Here is a 19,842-nt window from a genome sequence, read left to right as displayed (position 1 = left end):
CACTTCTTCTGAGGTGGGGTGTGGGCATAAAAGGCCTAACTGCTACATCTCTCTCCCCACAGGGAGAAGGCTGGCGGAGGCAGGAGAGCCAGGAGGGGGCTGTCACTCAGCAGCTGCTAATTTCTATTCATTAAAACTGTGTAAAATGAGCAGAGATGAGTTGACGCCCAAGTGTGGGAGGGTTGAGGAGGGAGCCAGGCATCTCTGGGTCTGCTTTAGGCTATGGTGCTGGGGGTGGGGGTGGGGGGAGGCAGCTCTGTGAGCCCTGCACTCCTAGGCTTGAGGTCCATGCCAGGGAGGAAGGCGGTCGTGTGGGGCTCAGTGTGTGCCTGTGAGCTGAACAAATGGTCCCACAATAGCTGATGCCCCCTGACACAGCTACTTACACCTGAGGGCCCCAGTCTCCTGGGGCCATGGACGAGAGCTCGCATGGACTCTCTGCCTCCGCTCCCACTGAGAAGTGGCGCAGGCCAGGTAGACGCCATTAGATTCTGGCAACATCACTTTGGGTGTTGCGATCTTAGCAAGAGGCCGGAACCTCAGTTTTTCCTGTTGTAAGATGGGGCTTCCCTGACCTTTGTTTTGTGAGGGGTTAGTGTGAGCCTGAGCGACCACAGTCTGGCAACTCTCTCCGTGGGCCCCTGGGTAAGGGCCTGGTGAGCGGGACTGTTAAACTGGCTGGGCTCAGGCTACAGAACAACGAAGCCGCCGAGCTGGCCCTGCTCTCCCCCGGAGCCAGGAGCTCTCCAGGGCCAGGCCCCCCCAAGGACGAATGCGGGGCCTCGGCGGTGCGGGTGGCTGGGCATGTTAGTTCACGCCAAGTGGTACACGCCATGCTCCACTGCACACCAGGGGCCACCTACTGCACTAGTCGCTCTCGGGCCGGTACAGGTACCGCATCATCAGGCTGTCCACCTCTTTCTTGCGCTTCTTCTCCTCCTTCCGAGACTGCCGGTGCGTCTGCCCGGCCTCCTCGCGCTCGGCAGAGGGGCCCTTCTTCACACTGGAGCGACTGTGGCCCGAGGCGGTTGAGGCACTAGATGTTGACGAGGAGGATTCGGACTCTGTCTCTGCTCTCTTTCTCCTCGATTTGGACTTCTTCTTGCTCTTTCGAGAGTGCCCCTTTCTATGTCGCCTGTGCTCCGAGGAATCTTCTGAGCTGGAGCTGGAACTGCTCCTTCTCCTGCTCCGGCTCTTCCTGCTGCTGCGGGACCGAGAGACATCGGCCGCGGAGACGGAGCGGCGGATGCTGCTGGCTCGCTCTGGGGGCTCCATTTGGGCACTCCGGGTACTGTGGACGCTCTTCTGCTCATCTTCCTCAGAGTCCGGCTCCAGGCTGCTCCGCTGGAACGGGACGGGCTTGTAGCTCAAGACCTCATTGATGGCAGCTTCCAGGTCGGGGTCCAGGTAGGAGCGACGGCCGACAGAGCAGACGCTGGAGCTGAGCGGCTCATCCATGGCGGAGGCCGACGCATGTGGCCGGGGCGGCACCGACAGGCTGCGCGCCAGCGACGGGTGGCTGTACTGGGAGTGGGCCTCGCTCAAGGCCACACTGGCTCCATCATCCCACTCGTCCAGGTAGCTCCGGCCCAGGGACAGGCGGGAATCAGGGCTCTCCCGGCCTGGGCCAGAGGCCCGGCTCAAGGAGGGACTGAGGGCCCTCGACAGGCTGTCGAGCCGGGAGGTGCTGCGGCGGGAAGTGGGCGAGCCCGACAGAGAGAAGCTCATGGAAGAGCGGGCCCCGTCCTCACCGGAGCCATGCCTCGTGGCCGAGGAGGCCCGGCTGACTGGCGCAGAGACCGTGGAGGCCCGGTCATAGTCCGAGCCCCAGCGCTTCTCCAGCCCCCGACCTGCACGGCTCCCTACCCCGGAGAAGACGGAGCTACATTCGTCCAGCTCGTCAGACTTCCTGCCCTGGCCAGGCTCTTCCTTGGGGCCCTTGCGGGCCTTCCGGGGGGGCCTCTCAGGGGAGGCTGCCCGCTCACTCAGGGTGGTGAAGAGGGACTCCTCGTCCCCAGTGCCCCCGATGGAGTCCTTCAGCGTGAGCCTTTTCCTGTAGCTCAGGGAGCTCAGCACGGAGGCCGGCCTCTCCTCCACCCCCTTGCCCTCCTTCCCGAGGGTGTTGAGGGCCGTTCTGAGGGAGGAGAGAACCAGTAGTGGATTAGGAGCAGCAAAGAGAGGTGGAGAGAGAGACAGAGACAGAGAGACCGACAGAGAACAGAGAGAGAGAGACAGAGACAGAGAGAGACACAGAGAGAGAAAGGAAAAAGTATTGAACCTGGAGAATAAAGACCCAGAGGGAGGGAGGAGAAGGAGGAGAAACCGACAGCAGCCCTGGCAAAGTGGCAGTGAGAGCCGACGAGGAAATGAAGCAAAATAATTTGCGTCAGTGAAAATAGCTTCATGGAGAATGTCATGTAAATTAGACTATTGTTCTATTTCATCACTTTTCCCCCTCTAAAACGTTTAGTTCAATTTATTTCATTGTCAACTACCTGGAGCCTCCCTGCCACGCTGTGGTGAACGGCAGAGGGGCGGGGAAGGCAGCATTATCTGCAATAACAAAATGTTGTTTGGCCGAATAAATTAAATCAACTAGAGGGGGCTGCTGGGTGCTGTGGTGAGGGGCTAGACTTGGGAAGGGGCCTCAGTGGAGATGGCAAAAGAGGGAGTTTTGTTCTTTTTCCCCCAGCCCACCTGCTGGTTTGGGGATGGGGGAGGAAGGCACCTTAGGAGATTAGGATGACTCTGAGTAAGGTAGGAACCGGGTCTGGAACAACTAGGACAGAAGTGGCCACAGGAGGAGAGAGAGCAGAGAACCCTCTCTCTCCCTCTGTCATGCTGGCCGTAGGTGAGGGGTGGGAAGTAGAAAGAACCCTGGATTCTAGGGGTGGCCGGCGGTGTGGTCAGAAGACTGTGAGTGGGTTGGAGACTAGAAGAGTAAGTTCCCCAGCGCATGGGTATTCTCGGGAAGCGTGGGAGAGGGGGAAGTGAAAAGATGAGGAGAAAGAGAGAATGGACAGAGAAAGCCAGAACCGTGTCTGGAGATGTGACAGGAATCCCAGCTTTTTCTGCTGTTTCTCCTATAAAGGACTCAGAGGCGTGGGGCTGGCCTGCCTAGGCTGTGGGATCCGGAGTCCCCCGCCCCGTACCCCAACCCAGTCTTGATTCCAAGGGCCCCAGCTCTTGAGCAGTGTTTACTGAAGAGTAAGTGGAGATGAAGGTACACCTACTCACTGAACCCCGAACCCACCTGGCAGGAAAGGATTAGCTTGGGAAAAAGGGTGCCGCAGACCCTCCCGTGCTCATGCCGTGTGTGAGGGACACAGCTGGGTCCCCCAGGCACACACCAGGCAAGAGATGCAGGAGACCTGCCCTCTCTGGCTGTCCCTGCAGATCAAGGCCGCATGCTTACCTGGAGCTCTTCAAGCTGCCATCATCAGAAGTGGCCTTGGAAGGCCCCTTGTTTTTCGACAGCCACGACTTGACCCCGTCGACCCGGTCCTCCAACTCCGAGTCCACATCTGAGTCCCCCTCGCTGTGGGATGAGGAGCAGAAAGGTAGGAAAGGCCAAAGGGGAGGTCATCACCTGCTGCCCAGTAGGGGGTGCTGAAGTGACAGCAGGTGTGTGTCCCGGACAGGGACACAGGGTGGGATGCAGGGTGGCATGCGCTTCAGTGAGGCAAGAAGAAGAGGGGTTAGACAGAGCACACCGTTCACAAGGACCCTAACCCCTGTCCGTAGGCCACACTGCGGCAGCCACCATGACCCCCAAGAATATGGACTCACCTCCCACCCCACCTTCTGTAGTAGAATGTAGTTCGGCCAACCCGCCCAGTAAGATGATAGGGAGACCACCCACTCATTAACGACCACCAAAGAGCTCTACTTTAAAAGATGAGTCGTGGGCCCCTTCTGCTATGCCCTGATGCCTGTTCTGTTTCTTGTTTGCTCCCCAAAATGTGGCTATGGCTGCTACCTTTGTCCATGTCTTTATTGTAAAAGTTGGGCTGCTGGCTGTGGGGCACTTAAGAGAAAGGCTTTAATATAACTTCCAGTTAGCTGGAGCCTCAAGTCTCCTTAGCTAATGCTGACGCCAACCTGGGTACTACAGGTAACATCCTTTGACTTCTCTGGCCCTTGAGCAGGAATGAAAGGAAAAGGAGGAGGCATCAGTATTTCCTGATAGCTGGCAACAGCCTCAGGATTCAGACTGCATCGCTCCCAGAAGATACACAGTTGGGCCCAAGAGGTCCCAGACAAGGGCTTTGTCTCTTATGTCTCTTCTTCCCTCCTGAGGCAGAATCCAGCTCCTGCTCCCCAGTGCTTCTTCTGGACAAGCTGTGCTGAGCTCTCTCCATTTGCAGGAAAAGGGTCAAATTCTGAGGCTGCATTATGGTGACACCCTCACGAAGCAGTGGGGCTTGGAGACAGCTTCTGCGTGAGAGCGCTTCTAGAATTCTGCAAAACGTCTGCTTACTGTGTTCCCCTGCTATGGATACTCTAGGATTTCTCCCTGATAAAGATCTCCTTTCATCTGTGTCAACAGGAGCAGCCCCATTCCTGCACTAGGCTCTTGAATAAACAGCCACACAGGCGCTCATGAGCACGCGTGCGTGTGTGTGTGTATGTGTGTGTGTGCGCACACGCGTGTGTACACGCACAGAGGAAACCACCACCTCTGTTTTGAGGACTGTGAGAGAGCATAGCTCGTGGGGAGGGGAATAAAGAGGCATATTTTATGGACTTCCATCAAACACAGAATTATAACAAAGGCGAGTCTGGCTGATGCCCCGGGTAAACAGGAGTTTAGCAGACAGCTCCGAGACCGCTAATGCAGGCCCTGTGCCCGACCGAGCCTGGCAGATTTACTATGGTGCATGGGCCCCATGGAACACCAATACCACCTGATTTATACACCCGTGCAAAAAACCTCCTTCTCTAGCTCCAGAGCCTGTAATTTATCACCACCGTTCATAACCATATTGATTGCCTTTAGAAAGGAGGTGCTGTATGCATCGCAAAATCTATGTCTACATGTTAAAAGCGTTTCTGTATAAATCTCCCTTAATACTGTGCTGTTTACTGCTTTCATTAAGGTTATGGCAATAACAACTGTATCTCTAAGTAAATCGAAACATTATTTTTCTGCCCGCCTTAGCACACTCGTTCAATAACTTGGAACTGGGGCCAGAGCTGCTGAGGAAGGAGCCACACCACCCTGCTATCAGCAGAAACCAGCAAGGACTGCACGCCCCCATGCGCCTGCAAAGTGCAGGCTGGGGTGTGTGTGTGTGTGTGTGTGTGTGTGTACGCCTGCCAGTGTGTGTGTGTGTGTGTGTGTACGCCTGCCAGTGTTTGTGTGTGTGTGTGTGTATGCCTGCCTCTGTGTGTGTGTGTGTGTGTGTGTGTGTGTGTGTACGCCTGCCAATGGTTTAGAATATGATCTTAAATGCGCATTTTATCAGCCCTGGAAGTTCCTACAGCCCAAGGATGGCGGGGCTGGAACACACAGGGGATAGCCGGTTGTGGGCCCAGAATACGAATTTCCTTCTTACATTCACAGAAACAAGAGGGTTGGGAGGCTGGCCTGCCTGCCCTCGCTTTCTCTTTAGTTTCAAGTATGGAGACGATGTTTGGGTTCTTTCCCTTAAATAATCAGGCCCGTAAACAAACTCCAGGGGCAGGCAGGCTCAGGGGGCAGTTGAAATTTTAAATGGTCGGAATTAAACCTCGTGTCAAATACAATTTATGTCCAGGCTCGTGTGCTATTAGTTAACTGGGAGCCGAATCACGGGGGAACAAACAAACGGAGACAGAACGGCAGGGGATATTAATTGTGTGTGACAAGCGGGCTCCAGCGGCCCTCTATCACTGTTACACACTATTACATTTATCATTAGCGCTCACGGAGTCCTTTGCACTGCCGCCAGCCCATCCTGGCCTGGGGAGGAGAGTGGGGGAGGAAACTCAACACCACTCTGAAAAATACCCTCCGAGAAACAGCCTCGTCCAATGAGACGGCGGAACACCCACATCGGCCTGCGGGCCTGAACATCTCCACCCGATGTCCAGCTCCTGCCCAGAAAGATGGAGATGGAGAGAGGGGAGGTCTTCCTGCCACCTGACAGACAGTCCCAGCATGAACGCCTGGGGCCTCCCTCTGCTGAGGGTGCCCGCAGGGAGGAGAGTAAACACATCTGGCCATGTCCCCTCTCCCTGCCACAGCAGAGCAGCCCGCGATTAGCTGCCTGAATGCTTTCCCCAAACAAGTAACTGTTAGATGCCCTTGTCTCCTACCCGTGACTACAAGAAGGTGGCAGACCTTTTAAAAACAAGACAGAACATACCCGGATCTCTCAGGTAGCTCGAGTGTCAAAGGAACTGAAGGCAATGTGGATACTCCTGCCCAAACAGACTTTTCCCCAGAGAAATAGGCCAGGGGTGTGCTACAGCTGGCTTCCGAGGGAGGAGAGGGCAGACTGCGGGCACTGTGGAAGGGGGCTGAGTTTTTCTCTCCAATGTCCCTCTGCCCACAGAGGGCAGGAGGGCCAGGCCGGGCCCTCCTGAGGAAGCGCCCCTTGTCGCCGGCCCCCTGCTGTGAATGCAGGCAGGGCCTTCCTATCCCCCTGCCTCCCGGTCAGGACAGAGTGAGCAGTGTTAGTGCAAGAGGCCAGGGTGGGGGAGTGGGAGGCGGGGTGCTGTGTGTCCGCATGCGACATGCAGCGGGCGTGGGTGGGAGCCCAGAGTTAGGGGCGGTTAGACGCCACGCGAGGAGAGGCAGAGAGCGTGTGCGCTCCGGTCCTCACGGTTTATTCTTTCTTTTCTTATACTTTGTCACCATGTCCTGCAAACTGGAAACAGAAAGAAAATGGTGGGCAAGGAGGCCAGGAACAAGGAGAAAAATCACTGGGCAAACCAAGGTAGACCCCTCAGCTGAGGAGGGATGCTGCTGGCTGGCTGAGAGCAGGCGGTGGGGCCCGGGCAGTGCTCCCCCAGGGGCACCTTGCCCCGCCCTGGAGGGCGCCTGTGAGAAGGGGCAGGTCTGGCCATCAGCCAGGGGCAGCCGTGACAATATCCCCGGGGATGACCCCACTCCTGAACTGCAGGTTTCCCCGGCTCCTGACTTCTTCCTGAACCTAAGATCACAAATCTCTCTCTCTCTTAAACCATTCCCTGGATGGGTTTTATGAGAGGAAAATTTCTGGCATGGCAACAAGGCACCACGGCCCTTAAATCTTTACTCTCCCCAGAGTGGGGTAGGCGCCACTGGAAACGCAGCTAAACGGGGGAATAATTCACCTCGGACAGGCACAGCTGGAGAGCCGGGCCCTTGGGGGGTCTGGGAGGGAGCACAGGGAGGAGGGGGGCGGCGTCTCCTCCAGGCAGCCCCATCCCTGCCCCTAGCCCCTGCAGGACTGTTCCATGCTGGGGTCTAGTGACAAGGAAATGGGGCTGGTTTCCTGACAGGGAGACAAAGGTCACCTGCTAGCAGAACGGGCTGAGGGCCTCCCTGTGGCCACAGCTCCCCCGGAGGGCCTCTTACCTGTTGATGAGGTCCTCATTCTCATCACTCTCCATCTCGTCCTCAATGGCAGCCTGCAGGTCCCCAATGCGCTTGAATGCCAGTTTCAGGTCAGCTTGCAGGCTCTGGTTAGCAGCCTCCAAACTCTCCAGGTCCATCTCCTAGCAGGGAGAGAGGGCAGACTAGTTCCTAGAAGGGCTGGTCTCCCATCCTACTGCCCAAGGGAGCTGCCTCCATTCCCTGCGGCTGCAGGAGCTCTACACGACAGGCTGCAAGCCTGCAGTGCTTGTTTTTCTGGGGTGCTGCTGGGTCCTGCGGCCTCCTCTTGCCCGCCGGAGACCCCCAGCACCACACTCGGCCCCCTGGCCTGTATCCCCAGGGCTTTCTGACCCGTCCTCCTGTCTTGGTCTCTGCCCTCCACTTCGCTAATCTGTGGTTTCTTTGTTCACACGCTGCCAGCTCAGGGTCATCCTGGGGTGGGAGGGCATTTACCAGTTCGTGCTTCTTGCGGCTCGCCTCCGCCTCCTTCTTGGCAAGCTCGCCCATCTCCTCCTTGGTGTCCCGGAGCTGCCGCTGTAGCCTCTTGTTTTGCTCCTTCTCTCGATTCTCAGCTGCAGCGCGCTGATCCCGCTCCTCAGTCAGCTTCTCCATGTTCTCCTTGAGTCGGCTGGCCTGGCTCTGGGCAGCGAAGCAGGAAAGGGAGACTTGTCAGTCAGGGAGAGGGAAGGGTAGCGGAGCCAAGACTCAGGGACCTGGGGTCCAGCTCTGGCTGCACCACTCACTAGCTATGTGGACAAATAGCTAAGGAAAGCCCCTTTATGAAAGCAAAAGCAAAAGCAGCTTCCTTTGCTTTTCTGTAAAATGGGGAGAGTAACAGCAAATTCCCTGGGGCTCTTTGAAGGCCCAAATAAGGTTAATATATGTAAAGGCACGTAGAGGGTGAGAGGTGTCATCATCATCATGACCACCCGGCGGGGAGAAGGGTGCTGGCTAGAGTGGGGCCTGTGCATACCGACACCATGTGTGGTGGCCTCCACAGCCAGCCAGGCTTCCCTCAGAGACCTGGAACCCAGAGTGCCAAAAGCTAGACCATGCACTTGAAGGCCCTGTGGTTTTACTTTGAGTGCCTGGATTAGGAGGAGGCTGACCAGTCATCAGATTCCAAGCACAAAGCTATCTAAGCCTGGTGACTGTTCCCCCAGAAACCTAAACACATCTTCCCTGCCAGACCACAGAATGCAGAGCAAGAAATGACCTGGAGATTGGGGCAGATTGGGGTGGCTTCTAGTTCTAACCCTGGTTCTGTCGCTGACCAGCGAGGGGGGCCTCACCTCTGGGCCCTTGGCCTCTGTGTTTCTACAATAACTGAGTGTAAGGGCCATTTATGTTTACTGTTGTGTGCATCTAACTCATAATGCTGCCCTCCGTGCAGAAGGGAAACTCAGAGTGAGTGCTGAGGAAATGGAATGAGGCTACAGTCGTCAGCCCCATGTCCAGCAGGTCAACAGTCCCTCCACAGCCTTGTGACCTTAGGCAGTCCCCTTCACCCTCCCTGTATGTAAAATGGTGATAAAACCCTACCCGAGCAGAACATGAACTGTTGTTAAGTCTTCTCTAACTTATTCTCCTGAGGACTGGAACCCCATCTTGGGACGTTCAACCACCTTTTACTTTTGGGTCAAAGTTACTGATGCTGCCTGCATGTCCACTGCCCAAGGTCACCTGCTTCCATCGCTACGCTAGTGGCTGTCCCACTGACTGAAAGTCCACGGAGCCATGGCAGAGATGGCCCTTGGCATCTGAGCCATCAGCACAACTCTTAGGGGGGACTCCTGGTGCTTAGACACACGTCTGCAGACTCAGCGGGGGAGGCCCTAAAAATAGGGCAGGAGGGGTGTAGCTCATAGAGAAGATTCTGCCTGCCTCTTTCTTCCTACCTGCTCTGGCTGAGAGGCAGGGGGTGGAGCATGCTGGCCAGGGGGAGACTGGGACAGAAAGGATTTAGAGTATGGTGATTACAGATGGGAGGAAAGAGAGAGAAAAAGCAAAGAGGTGAGAGAAAAAGAAAGGCAGAAGGACAGAGAATGAAAAGTAGAGGGAGGGGGAGAAAGAAAGAAACGGATACGAAAGGAGAATAAGACTGGGAGGAGATGAACACAAAGAGAGAAAGAAACAGGCAAAAATGGGGAAAATGAAGAGAAGGAGAAAAGGCAGTGAGGGGAAGGGTGGGAAGAGTGAGAAGGGGAAGGGAGAGAAAGCGGTGAGATGAGAGAACAGACTTCAGCCCTCACAGAAGTGGCGCCATCCACTGCATATTTATGACCCTGCCAGAGAGCGAGTGAGGGGGACTGGAAGGGGGGGGCGGGGAGCTCATGGTGGAGGAAAATATGAAGACGAAAAGCTAAGCTGCTCTGGTCCCTTGGCAGAAAGCAAGCACGGAAACAGAATGTAAAGCAGGCAGGCTCCACGGTGCCCAAAGAGCAGGCCTGGCGGGGGCGGGGGAGAAGGCACCCGCCTGTCAGCTGGCCTGGCAGCTTGGCGGCGGCCTCTGAGGAGCATCCCCGGGCTGCCCAGTCCTGCTGAGCATGCGTGGCTCCAGCTGCTGGGGCAGCTCTGCCCTGCCTTTTCGGGGCCAGCGGTGCACACTCACCTCCAGCCGCTTCACCTGGGTCCGTTCGAACTCTAGGCGTGTCTCCAGCTCCCGGATCTTAGCTTCCTGGCGGCTCACCAGGGACTTGTCCACCATGGACTGCTCTAGGAATTCCACCTGGCTCTGGAGGGCTTGCAGCTGGGGGTTAGGGGGCAGGAAGAAAAAAAAAAAATAACTGAGCGGGGAAGTGGAGGGGGCAAAGTCTGGGACTGGCAAGATCACCATGGTGACCAGAAGGCTGAGGGAGGGAGGGATGCACTGGGGTGGTGGAGGGATGGGGCCCCAAGCCAGAGGCATTCCCCACCTGGCCCAGCGCTGGCACAGATTTTGCCCTTTGGAGAGAAAGGAGAAAGCTAAGGACCAGAGAGGGAATAGAAATGTGAAATGAGGCAGCCGAAGCCAAAATGTCTGCTATGGTGATATGGCTCCAAGCCTACCTCTCTGCACTAGTTGACACTGCTTTGTGGATTACTGATAGAGAGGAAGCACTTACTGTCTTATGAGCCTGGGAGTCTGTCCCCACACACAGTGAGTCTGGCACGCAGTCACTGTCTCTCTACCACAGGAGGCCCTGCTCCTCACCTTCTCCTGTAACTCTTGCTTCTCCTTGTTGGCTTCTTCTAGCTGAGCTTGGAGATCGTTCATCTGAGCTAGGTCCCGGGAGGCCTGGGAAAGGAGTGAGTGTTGAAGCAGGAGCCCCACAACCCCAACCCACTCGTCCCCACGCTGAGTGTGCCAAGGCACCCTGCCGTCGCAGTCTCCCGAAAGGAAAGAGGGTGTGCTGAGGACCTTCGAGGAGGACCAGAGGACAGTGTCCACAGAGCAGGCGGGGGCGGGGCAGCTGCAGCACAGTACCTGAGACACAGCTGCCTTGTGCTTCTTCATCAGCTCGTTCATGTCCTCCTGATCCTCCTCTAGCCGGTTCTGGATCTCATTCTTCTCACGCTGAAGGCGGCTCAGCTGCTCCTCCAGCTGGATGGAGGGAGAGACAGATCAGAGGGCATCAGGCCTGGTGTGACTGATGGCCCCGGGTGGCAAGTCCAAACCCCCCCACGCCGCCTGCAGTGGAAGAGGGGCGGCGAGGCCCACCCACTGGTGCACGTTCCAGTGATACTCAAGAGCTGTCTGTCCTGCTCTGAGCCTGGGCGACGAGGCAAAGGACTGTTTTTGCAGCACAGACAGACGGGGGCTAAGTGACAGCTGCTGTCTGGCAGTTCTTCAGGGGCTAACAAGAAGGCAGGAAAGGTCTGCCCAGAAACAAACGTCCTAGCGTCCTGACAGTAGCCGTGTAGGCTTCAACCTGCCTGCGCCCAGTCCCTTCAAGGCCCTAGGGAAGGATGCCTCGGGTCTGGGCAGCTCTCCTGGCCTGGATTCTTCTGCCTCCTGGGACAGCCTGCTCATCCAGTCCCCCAGCAAGTCCACTCCCGGGGGCAGGCAGGGGGCGGTGGGGGGGACGTGTGTGGGGGGGAAGAACAGCCAACAGCAGCTTCAGGAAATGAATGAATCTATTAGCCTGTAATTCCAAACCAAAATGACTGCGTTGGCTCCTTCTCTGCCCCATCCATCTTGTTACCGGGCTGTGGGGAGCTGGGAAAGCCTCCGCCAAGAAATTTATTAACTCGGATTTAAATAAAATGGTAATTTTATAACAGCCTTTTTTAACACAATTAAGGAATTTGAATTACTCACCTGAAAACTGCTGAGGAGCACAAATGTCATGGGGATAAATCAAGCCTGGGAGATTGGCATCTCTCGGCAGCTGGGTGACCAGCTGAGGGGGGGAGGGGGCGTGGAGCCAAGAGCAAGCCCAGCCTCCTCCCCCGCCCCATTCCCTGCCCAAGGAGGGACGGGTGGCCACATCCTAGTAATGAACCCAGAGCCGATAGATGGGCCGTGGGAGAGGTGGGGAATTAGAAGGGAGGCATTAAATAAGAGCTCTAATTAGCTGCCGCTGGGGCTTGTCAGTGGGCTGGCCAGGGGAAGGGGAGGGAGACAGAGCCATCCCATCCTCTTATCGGTGCTTCTGCTAATCTCTAGGCACCTGTTTACATCCCTCAGCCACATTAGCTGCCTTTATTTATGGTGCTGAGGTCTGTGGCCAAGCTCCCACAGGCAGGTGGTTAAACAGGAGATGGACCCTCGCTGGTTCCCTCCTCCACCTCACCCTCCACCCCTGTTCTGAGAGGGGCAGAGAGGAGGCCTGTTCTCCCTGCAGACAGTGCTGATGTAAAGGGACCGGGCTGGGGACTGGGCCCCTATCTGGTGTGAAAGGAGCCTCGGTCATAGCTTATTTCTCCTTTGGCCCCCAAACCCAGCCCCATACCCCAGATCCTTACCGCTGTCTTGGCTTTGGCAATGTCATCAATCTGCAGGTGCAGGTCTTCGATCTCCACCTCCATTGCCTTCCGCGCTTTTACGGCTGCAGCGCAGGTGAACTCTGACTCCTCCAGCTGGACACAGGGACGCCCCCACCCCAGGGAGAGACATCAGCCACTCTCTGGGAGCAGGAGGCTTGTGCAAGAGGGAGCCCAGGCGCCCTCTCTCTGTTCATGTCACACCCTGGGGCTGCCACACGTGGACACTGCCTCCCGTGAGAGGGGCGGTGGGTACCGGCCCACCCAAGCACCTGCTCTGGTCTCTCCCCGCAACCCCGCGTGGTGGTCAGGCCATAGAGCAAGCACAGACCCCAAGGAGCCTGCGTGAGAAGAGTGGCTTCTCTGTCCTTTCCTTTACCTTCTTTCCCAAGGACTCAAGAAACACTGGGACAGGCAAGAGGCAGAGAATAGCAACGGAAAAAAAGCTCAGATGCCCAGGGGTGATGATTTCGCTGCAGAAATACCTGGTTCTTCAGCTGGGCAATCTCCCTCTTGCTGGGGGCGTTGTTCTTCAGGTGGTCCAGCATGATCTGGGCATCTGCCAGCAGGGCTTTGGTGCGCTTCAGGTCTTTCCGGAGCCGCTTCTCTGATTCAAAGTCCCGCTGGTTCACCTGGGTGGATACCAGACGTTGGGACTCTGATCCCAACAGGGCCCTACTCCTCCTCGCCCCTAACACGCAACGACGGTGCAAGTGCCAGGATCATGCCTACCTGCGTCATGTATGGTGGTCCCCCTTCCACAGGTGATGATGGTGGGCTCTCTGGAGCCCAGCCCCCACCCCCAGCCCCAGATTTCAACCCCTAAGATACCACCCCTAAGGCAAGTGGGCAGGTGTGGCTGGGTTCCAGCCTGCAGTGTGCTCACCTGGTCGCTGAGCGAGGTGAGCTTGCTCTCCAGTTCCCGCTTCTCTCGCAGCACCTTCTGCTTGTCTTCATACTCCTCCTCAAGCTGCACTTCCATCTGCTTTAGCTGTGGTTAAAACCATGGGGACAGAGGCCCGTCAGTCCTCTCAGTGCCCAGTGTCAGCCAGACCCCGTCCCCGATGAACTCCCCACTCTGGGAAAGCCATGGTGGGACGGAGGGCTCAGCCCAACTTTGACGTTCCTAGAGTTTCAAAGCAGACGTGGGTGGGGGGAGTGGTGGCAGGCTGCTCAGTGACTACCCTGGCCAGAGCAGGCACCCTCGCTGCAGAGGGGCAGGCTAGCTGACCGCACAGGGCTCAGGGTGGGTTGCTGCTGGCTCGCAGGGGAGGGTGCACTAGCTCCTCAAGGGCTGAACAGACTGAGACAATGTGCTGAGACCCCGAAAGGGAGGTCCTGACCTCAAACAGCAAAGGAAAAGAACATGTCTAGGTAGGGAAACAGAAAAGCCTTAAAGCGGTGACAGGGGAACTGGCCCTGACCCTAAACAGCTGAGTGCCCACCACCTTACCTTCTTCTGACACGACTGCCGGGCCTCCTCCACCTCCTCATCCCGACTCTCCATCTCCTTGGAATGGGTCTGTCTCATCCGCTCCATCTCCATCTCTAGCCGCAGCTTGGCCTACGGATGGTTTGCGAGTAGGCGCTGGGTTCCTTTCCCAGTGGCGCCCTGACCCTTGCCCACTGCACCCCCATGGCAGCTCTCCCAAGCTCAGCAGCAGAGCACATCTGCAGCTAGTTGCCTCAGCTTCCATCTTGCCCTGGTGGCAGCTGGCTTCTCCAGGGAAGCCTAACTCCCTTACTGGCTGTCTGGCATGGGCCCAGGGAAAGGCTGCTGAAGGTGGGACAGTCCTGTGGCTTTTCCATTTGGCCTCCGGGCTCTCGCTCCCTGGACTGACAGAGTGGCTCAGTGGCAGGCTGGGTGGGCCCCTGGCCTTCCAGCTGCCACGTATGTATCCTGAGCCCCTCACCACTAGAGCTCAAAGGAAATTTGTTCTCGTGGAATGTTGCCTGACAGTTTAATTATGTTCACACTGTGGCTGGTACAGCTCAGGTGCTCATTTCACATTTTGGGAGTGAGTGACTGGATGAGTGAAAGACTGGATGTGGGATCCTGCCCTCCCCTGGCCCACATCTTGGATCAGCTGTGATCTCTCCCTGGGCTCAGCCCTTCGGCACCTGCTCCAACATCTGGATGGTCCCCGCCTGCTCGTCCAGCTCTTCTTCTTGATCCTTGACCTTGGCCTCCAGGTCCCGGAGCTGTTTCTTGACCTTGGCCAGAGAGGCTTCATCCTTGGACTCTTGGGAAGAAATGTCCTGGAGCTCGGCCTCCAGTGAGACGACCTTCTGAGTGAATCCTGCAATGTCCATGTCTTTTTCCTGGAGCAAAAGAGAAAACGCTGGCCCTCGATTGGTCTGAATCTGTGAGGGGGGAAGAGAGTGGACAGTGGGCAGCTCCACACACCTCCAGTTGCTGCTTCAGGCTGAAAGCTTCAGCAAGGAGCATGTCCTTCTCCCGCTGCAGCTTCTCCCGCTGCAGCTTCTCCCTCTGGGCCTCCTCGTGTGCCTGTGAGAGCTCACTGTCAAACCTGGGAGGGAGCACAGACATGAGGCTCCATCAGGTAAGGGCAGAGGCCAGGTGTCTAGCCCCACCGGCTGCCACAGATATGGAGAGGATGAAAGCAGAGGAGAGATTCAGGCAGCCTGAACTTGGGGTGAGTGGTGAGGTGGGGTGACCTTGATGGCTTACAGGTCATGTCACTGAGGCCCTGGGGTGGGGGGTAGGGGCATTTCATCGAGGAGGTCAAAGTGTTCTTTCACAAGCAGGCCTAAGAGAAAACCAAAAATGCCTGCAGAGAAGAAGTGGACAAATCCTTTCCTCACGTGTGAAGTCTTGACGTTTCCCATTTTGATAGACCGGAGTTCCTGGTAGACATCAGAACGGGGAGAAGTGGACGTCCTGCTTTGTGTCACTCACTTCCCACAGTTCAATTTGGCAACTCTGGATGGAGTGGCTGGCTCCTGCCCCCACCTCTGGGCACCAGCCTCAGCAGTGCCCGTGTCACCACCAGGACGCCCCATGCGGGCGGGAGGCCAGCCTCCCACTGTACCCAGCTGGCAGCGTGCTTCAGCTGGCACAGTCCAGGGTCAGAGGCCCTGCGCTTCACTCCACTTCCAGCTTTCCATTTCCCGCCCAGAGACTCTAAATATGGAGCAAGTTGCTGAGATTCCTCTTAACACCTTCCTTGAATAGCTAATCAGGTTCCTGTAACAGCTTCCCCCCACCTTATCCTCACAACCAAAAAAAAAAAAATTGTAAGAAAACTCCGGGCAGCTGAAACCTAATAAGTTGCCCAGCGGGGAGTGCAGCAAGACGGTAACTAGGCCGAGCCAGTACTGTCATCATGGGGTTCAGGAGGGAGGCCCCACGAAGGGTGCTGCCTCGAGGTAAGAAGGAGAGCGGGGTGCAGAGATAATCTAGGGCAGCAGAGTTGCAGTGCTGGGAGGGAGGAGGACATGACCTTTGTGTTTCCCTTCACTCTTGGCAAAGCAGCAGCCCATCTGGGAAGGTGGCGGTGAACCCCGAGGCTGACTGCGAGCGCTGGGCCGGCCCCTCTCAGTCCTGAGGTAGGCCTGGTGGACGGGGGTAGGGCTGCCCCTTCTCAAAGGCAACCAAGGCCTCTGCTGAGCACCCCTCTCTTACAAAGGGGAACCGGTGCTGTTCCCACTCCCTGGTGCGCCCTGCTGTTCCCAGGGTGTGTGGGCTCCTCGGTGCTGCTAATAAAGGCGTCCCATTCCCATCCCCAGCCGGGGAAATTAATTTAGATTGGATTTTCTCCTGTGAGGGCTGCCCCCCTCCTTTGTGTCATTACCATAATGAGATGGAAGTGGCACGGTAGTTTAACAACATTAGTCAGGAGAGTGTGGAGCTGAGGCAGGGAGAGGTGGGGAGCTGGGTCTGGGGGGCAAGGGGCAGGGCCACAATGGAGAGGGTCCTACACCGGGCCTGTCTCTGCTCCTTCTTACTTGGCTGAGGCAGGGTGACAGCACACTCGGGGGGCGGGGAGCGCATCCCGGAGGTTCACTGTGGTCTGAGTGAGCCCCCACTCACGGAGACAAGAGGCCCTGCAGACAAGACCCCACCCCTCACCCCCCAATTCACATCCTCCCTTCTTTCCTCCCTGGAGGAGGAGGCAGGGAGCATTGCCCGGGCTGCTGAGGAAGATCCTCTCAGCCAGGCAGGGGCTCCACCCACCTCCTCTGCTTCTTCTCCAGCTCGTGATTGCGGACCTGCTGGCCCTCCAGGTGCAGCTTGGTGTCCTGCAGCTCAGCCGTCAGCCGCTGGCACTTCTTCTTGAGCTGCTGCAGAGCCCGCTGGCTCTCATCGCTATCTGCTTGCAGGTCCCCGAGCTAGGGGCCAAGATGGGATGCAGGGTCAGCCGCCATTGAGAGGTTTGGAAGCATCAGTGATGAAGGGAAGAACAGGTGAGTGAGGGAGGGAGAGGCCACAGGATGAAGAATGAAGTCGGTTACCCAGGAAACCTGACACTGTGGCCAACACATGGGCCACTGTGCCCATGGTTGTCCCCGGTACCACCAGGCTAGCGTGCCAGCCCGCCCCTACTGTCCCCAGGCCTGCCAGCCTCGGCCATTCGCTGGGCATTAACAGGTGGCCTCCCAGCCCCTCAGGTGCAGACTCCAGCCCTCCACCAGACTCACCCGCCTCTCCAGCTGCCTCTTGTTCTGCTGCTCCACTTCCAGCTTGTCCTCAAATTCCTGCTGGAGCCGCTTCTTGGTAAAGTCCACCTCCCGCACAGCTCGCTCGTACTTCAGACGCCACTCACCACCTATGGGGTCAGGCACAGGCAAGGAAGGACTGAGCTGCTGAGAAACTGAGAGCGGCAGAGGAGAAGAAAGGAGCGGTGCAGATGGAATCCGCCAGAGGGGCCCAGAAAGGGTCTGCAACAACGCCTGCCTCCCATGGAGGGGGCCGCCAATCGGAGAAGCCGAGAGCGGGTGAAGTGTGCTGCCCTCTTCCCCGGACTGCCGAGGCCGTGGGCCTCAGACAACATCATTAACAAGGTTGTTCTAACGCTACCCAGTCATCTACTGCATTTACTGGCACCTCTACTTTCTCATCTTCTTCTCTTAAGCCTCACAGCAGCCCTTTGGAGGGCAGCCAGGCCTGGACAAGGGTGTGGTCACCCAAGGGTGGCATCACGCTCACCACTCTGCCACTGCTGAGTCCTCCCACCTCCGACCAACCTGTGTCATCGTCATCCATTTCCCCATTGATCTCAGCTGCCCGGATGAGACGGGCCTCCATCACCTCCATCTCCATCACCTCCATTTGCTTCTTCAGCGCATCGTACTGAGTCTGCAGAAGAGAAGGGGGGAGAGGTATGCCATCCCATCCCTCCCTCAGTATCACCTGTGCCCGCAAAACACCAAACCGTGGTTACCGCTTACCGGGGCAGATGGGTGCTGGGCCAGTGGCGAAGACGCCACCGGTCCTTGCGGGGAGCCAACGGACACCAGGGTGTGGCGGCCACTAGTATGGCTGTCCTCACCCCAGCCCTGCCCTCACCTGCAGCTCCTTCATCTCCTTCTCAGCCCGGAGCCTCTCTGCGGTCTCGGCGTCCAGCAGCTGGGAGGCGGACTCTCCCGTGTTGCGTTCATCTGTCAGCTCCGATGTCAGCTCTGAGATCTGAGGTTGGGGGAGGGAGTCACCAGCAGTTGAAGTGCCTGCCTCCCTCAGCCAGAACACGGGGCGGGCCACCTGCAGGGGTGGCCGGCCTGCCTGGCGTCACTCACCCGGGTCTCTAATCGGTCACTGTTGAGCCGCAGCTCGTTCCGCTCCTTCTCCACCTTCTCAAGCTTACTCCGCAGCTGCTGGATCTCCTCCTGGGTTGCAGGAAGGAAGACAGGACCAGAGGCACTATGAAGGGTTGGGGTCCAGAATCTGCACCCCTGGGGTGAGCAAAGCTAGGGGAGCTTGGTTCAGGACACAGGGAACAGGAAGCTGCTGCCTTTCAGGGGTGCCGTCCGGAGGCCCTGCCTTTATATAACCTCAGGATGCCTGAGACGTTATCCTAGAGGTGACCCAGGGGCTCAGTCAGCACTCCAGAGAGACACTATCCGTTTGATGGGCATAGCGTAAGGACACCAAACCTCTGGAATAACCAAAGGAGTACTCGGGAGCCGGAGACAAGCCGGCATGTCTTATCCATGTGGATGAACGGTAGGTCTTTCCCTCCCAGCACCTGGCCCACTCCCGGCTTGTACGCACGTCCTTGTTCCGGATCTGCTCCTCTGACAGCTGCACCTCGATGAGGGGCCGCACAGTGGTAAAGAGCTTCCACCAGGGCCAGTCCTTGACCCCTTTGTTCTTCTTGATATTCTTCTGCACACAGCGAATAGCCAGGTCCTGGATCTAAGTGAGGAAGGGGTGGCGCACAGCAGGCCTCTCAGTCCCTCTGGCCTTGCAGTTTGCCTGGCCAGGATGCCCACCACCAGCACTGCTGCTGGCCTGCTCGCTCCTCTGGCCACCTGACCCAGAGTCAAACACGCCCCATGCCACTCTTTGTCCCAGCCTCCCCCCCATTCCTCAGAGAGTGGGCGGCAGAGTCTGGCCCTGGGAACACTGCCTGGGCACTAGCCGCTCCACCATCATTAGGAATAATTTCATCTGCTTTATTTGCTGCCTGATTATTTCCAGCACCCTGGCCTAGATGTGCTATAAAACCTAATCTTGCTGAAACACAAGAGGCGGTGGTGCTGGCTGTTTTATGGACTTGCTAATAAGAAAAGGAGTCGCTGACACAGCTCCTTAATCTTCATGGAGCAGCCTATGATCCAGAGCCCACCTTTGCTTGGGTCCTGTTTCCCACCCCCTCCCACCACATTGCTGGACACACTAGCCCTGGTGCCATCCCCAGAGAGCGGCCCCTTCCCAGCCTGGCTCAGGGCATGGCGCCCCTGGGAGGTCCCTGACTCTTCTCCCCTAGCTGACTATTGCTCATAACCCCAATGCCAGCTCCCTGGCCCTGCACAATCCTGTGAGAGCCCCATCCCACGCCAGGCACTCTGCTCTGTCTCACTAGACTGGGGAGCAGGACTGGGATGTCTCTGTGTATAGCACCTTTCTCTTCTTGAAGTGCTGGCGGGCCAGGTAGCCCCTGCAAGCTGCCTGGAACAATGTTAGATTCCTGCTGGTTTGTTCATCCCGCTGCTCCTCTAGCCGAGCCAACGTACCTGCCCGGAAGAACACCTGTGGAGAATACGGCCTGGTGAAGGCAGGAGACTGGGCTGCTGGGCTGCCCAGCAGAGGGAAGGGAGGTGAAGGGCAGCTACCTGGAAGCAGGAGAAAC

General features: G+C 57.3%; 1 protein-coding gene across 15 annotated transcripts in view; it reads right to left on the bottom strand.

Annotated features, from left to right (window-relative positions):
- The window catches only part of MYO18A (myosin XVIIIA), an 83,486-nt gene that overhangs the window by 5,138 nt on the left and 58,506 nt on the right, over positions 1–19,842 (bottom strand). For 11 of the 15 annotated variants that reach the window (XM_004684839.1, XM_012726228.1, XM_012726230.1 and 8 more), the window contains 20 exons: positions 19,614–19,742; positions 18,762–18,905; positions 18,287–18,376; positions 18,060–18,179; positions 17,738–17,849; positions 17,192–17,319; positions 16,728–16,882; positions 14,937–15,060; positions 14,651–14,851; positions 13,983–14,093; positions 13,416–13,520; positions 13,015–13,161; positions 12,512–12,625; positions 11,031–11,147; positions 10,758–10,841; positions 10,176–10,313; positions 8,018–8,203; positions 7,547–7,686; positions 6,810–6,854; positions 3,416–3,538 (listed from right to left, as the gene is read on the bottom strand). In XM_004684839.1, the coding sequence (XP_004684896.1) occupies positions 3,416–3,538; positions 6,810–6,854; positions 7,547–7,686; positions 8,018–8,203; positions 10,176–10,313; positions 10,758–10,841; positions 11,031–11,147; positions 12,512–12,625; positions 13,015–13,161; positions 13,416–13,520; positions 13,983–14,093; positions 14,651–14,851; positions 14,937–15,060; positions 16,728–16,882; positions 17,192–17,319; positions 17,738–17,849; positions 18,060–18,179; positions 18,287–18,376; positions 18,762–18,905; positions 19,614–19,742 (2,513 nt within the window). The remainder of the gene's footprint in view (positions 1–3,415; positions 3,539–6,809; positions 6,855–7,546; positions 7,687–8,017; positions 8,204–10,175; positions 10,314–10,757; positions 10,842–11,030; positions 11,148–12,511; positions 12,626–13,014; positions 13,162–13,415; positions 13,521–13,982; positions 14,094–14,650; positions 14,852–14,936; positions 15,061–16,727; positions 16,883–17,191; positions 17,320–17,737; positions 17,850–18,059; positions 18,180–18,286; positions 18,377–18,761; positions 18,906–19,613; positions 19,743–19,842) is intronic. The other 4 variants (XM_004684840.1, XM_012726233.1, XM_012726234.1 and 1 more) reach the window with 1 other exon arrangement.

The sequence above is a fragment of the Condylura cristata genome, unplaced genomic scaffold (assembly GCF_000260355.1).
Source record: "Condylura cristata isolate star-nosed mole 26May11 unplaced genomic scaffold, ConCri1.0 scaffold00017, whole genome shotgun sequence".
Lineage (NCBI taxonomy): Eukaryota > Metazoa > Chordata > Mammalia > Eulipotyphla > Talpidae > Condylura > Condylura cristata.
This window is presented reverse-complemented; position numbering and strand designations above follow the sequence as displayed.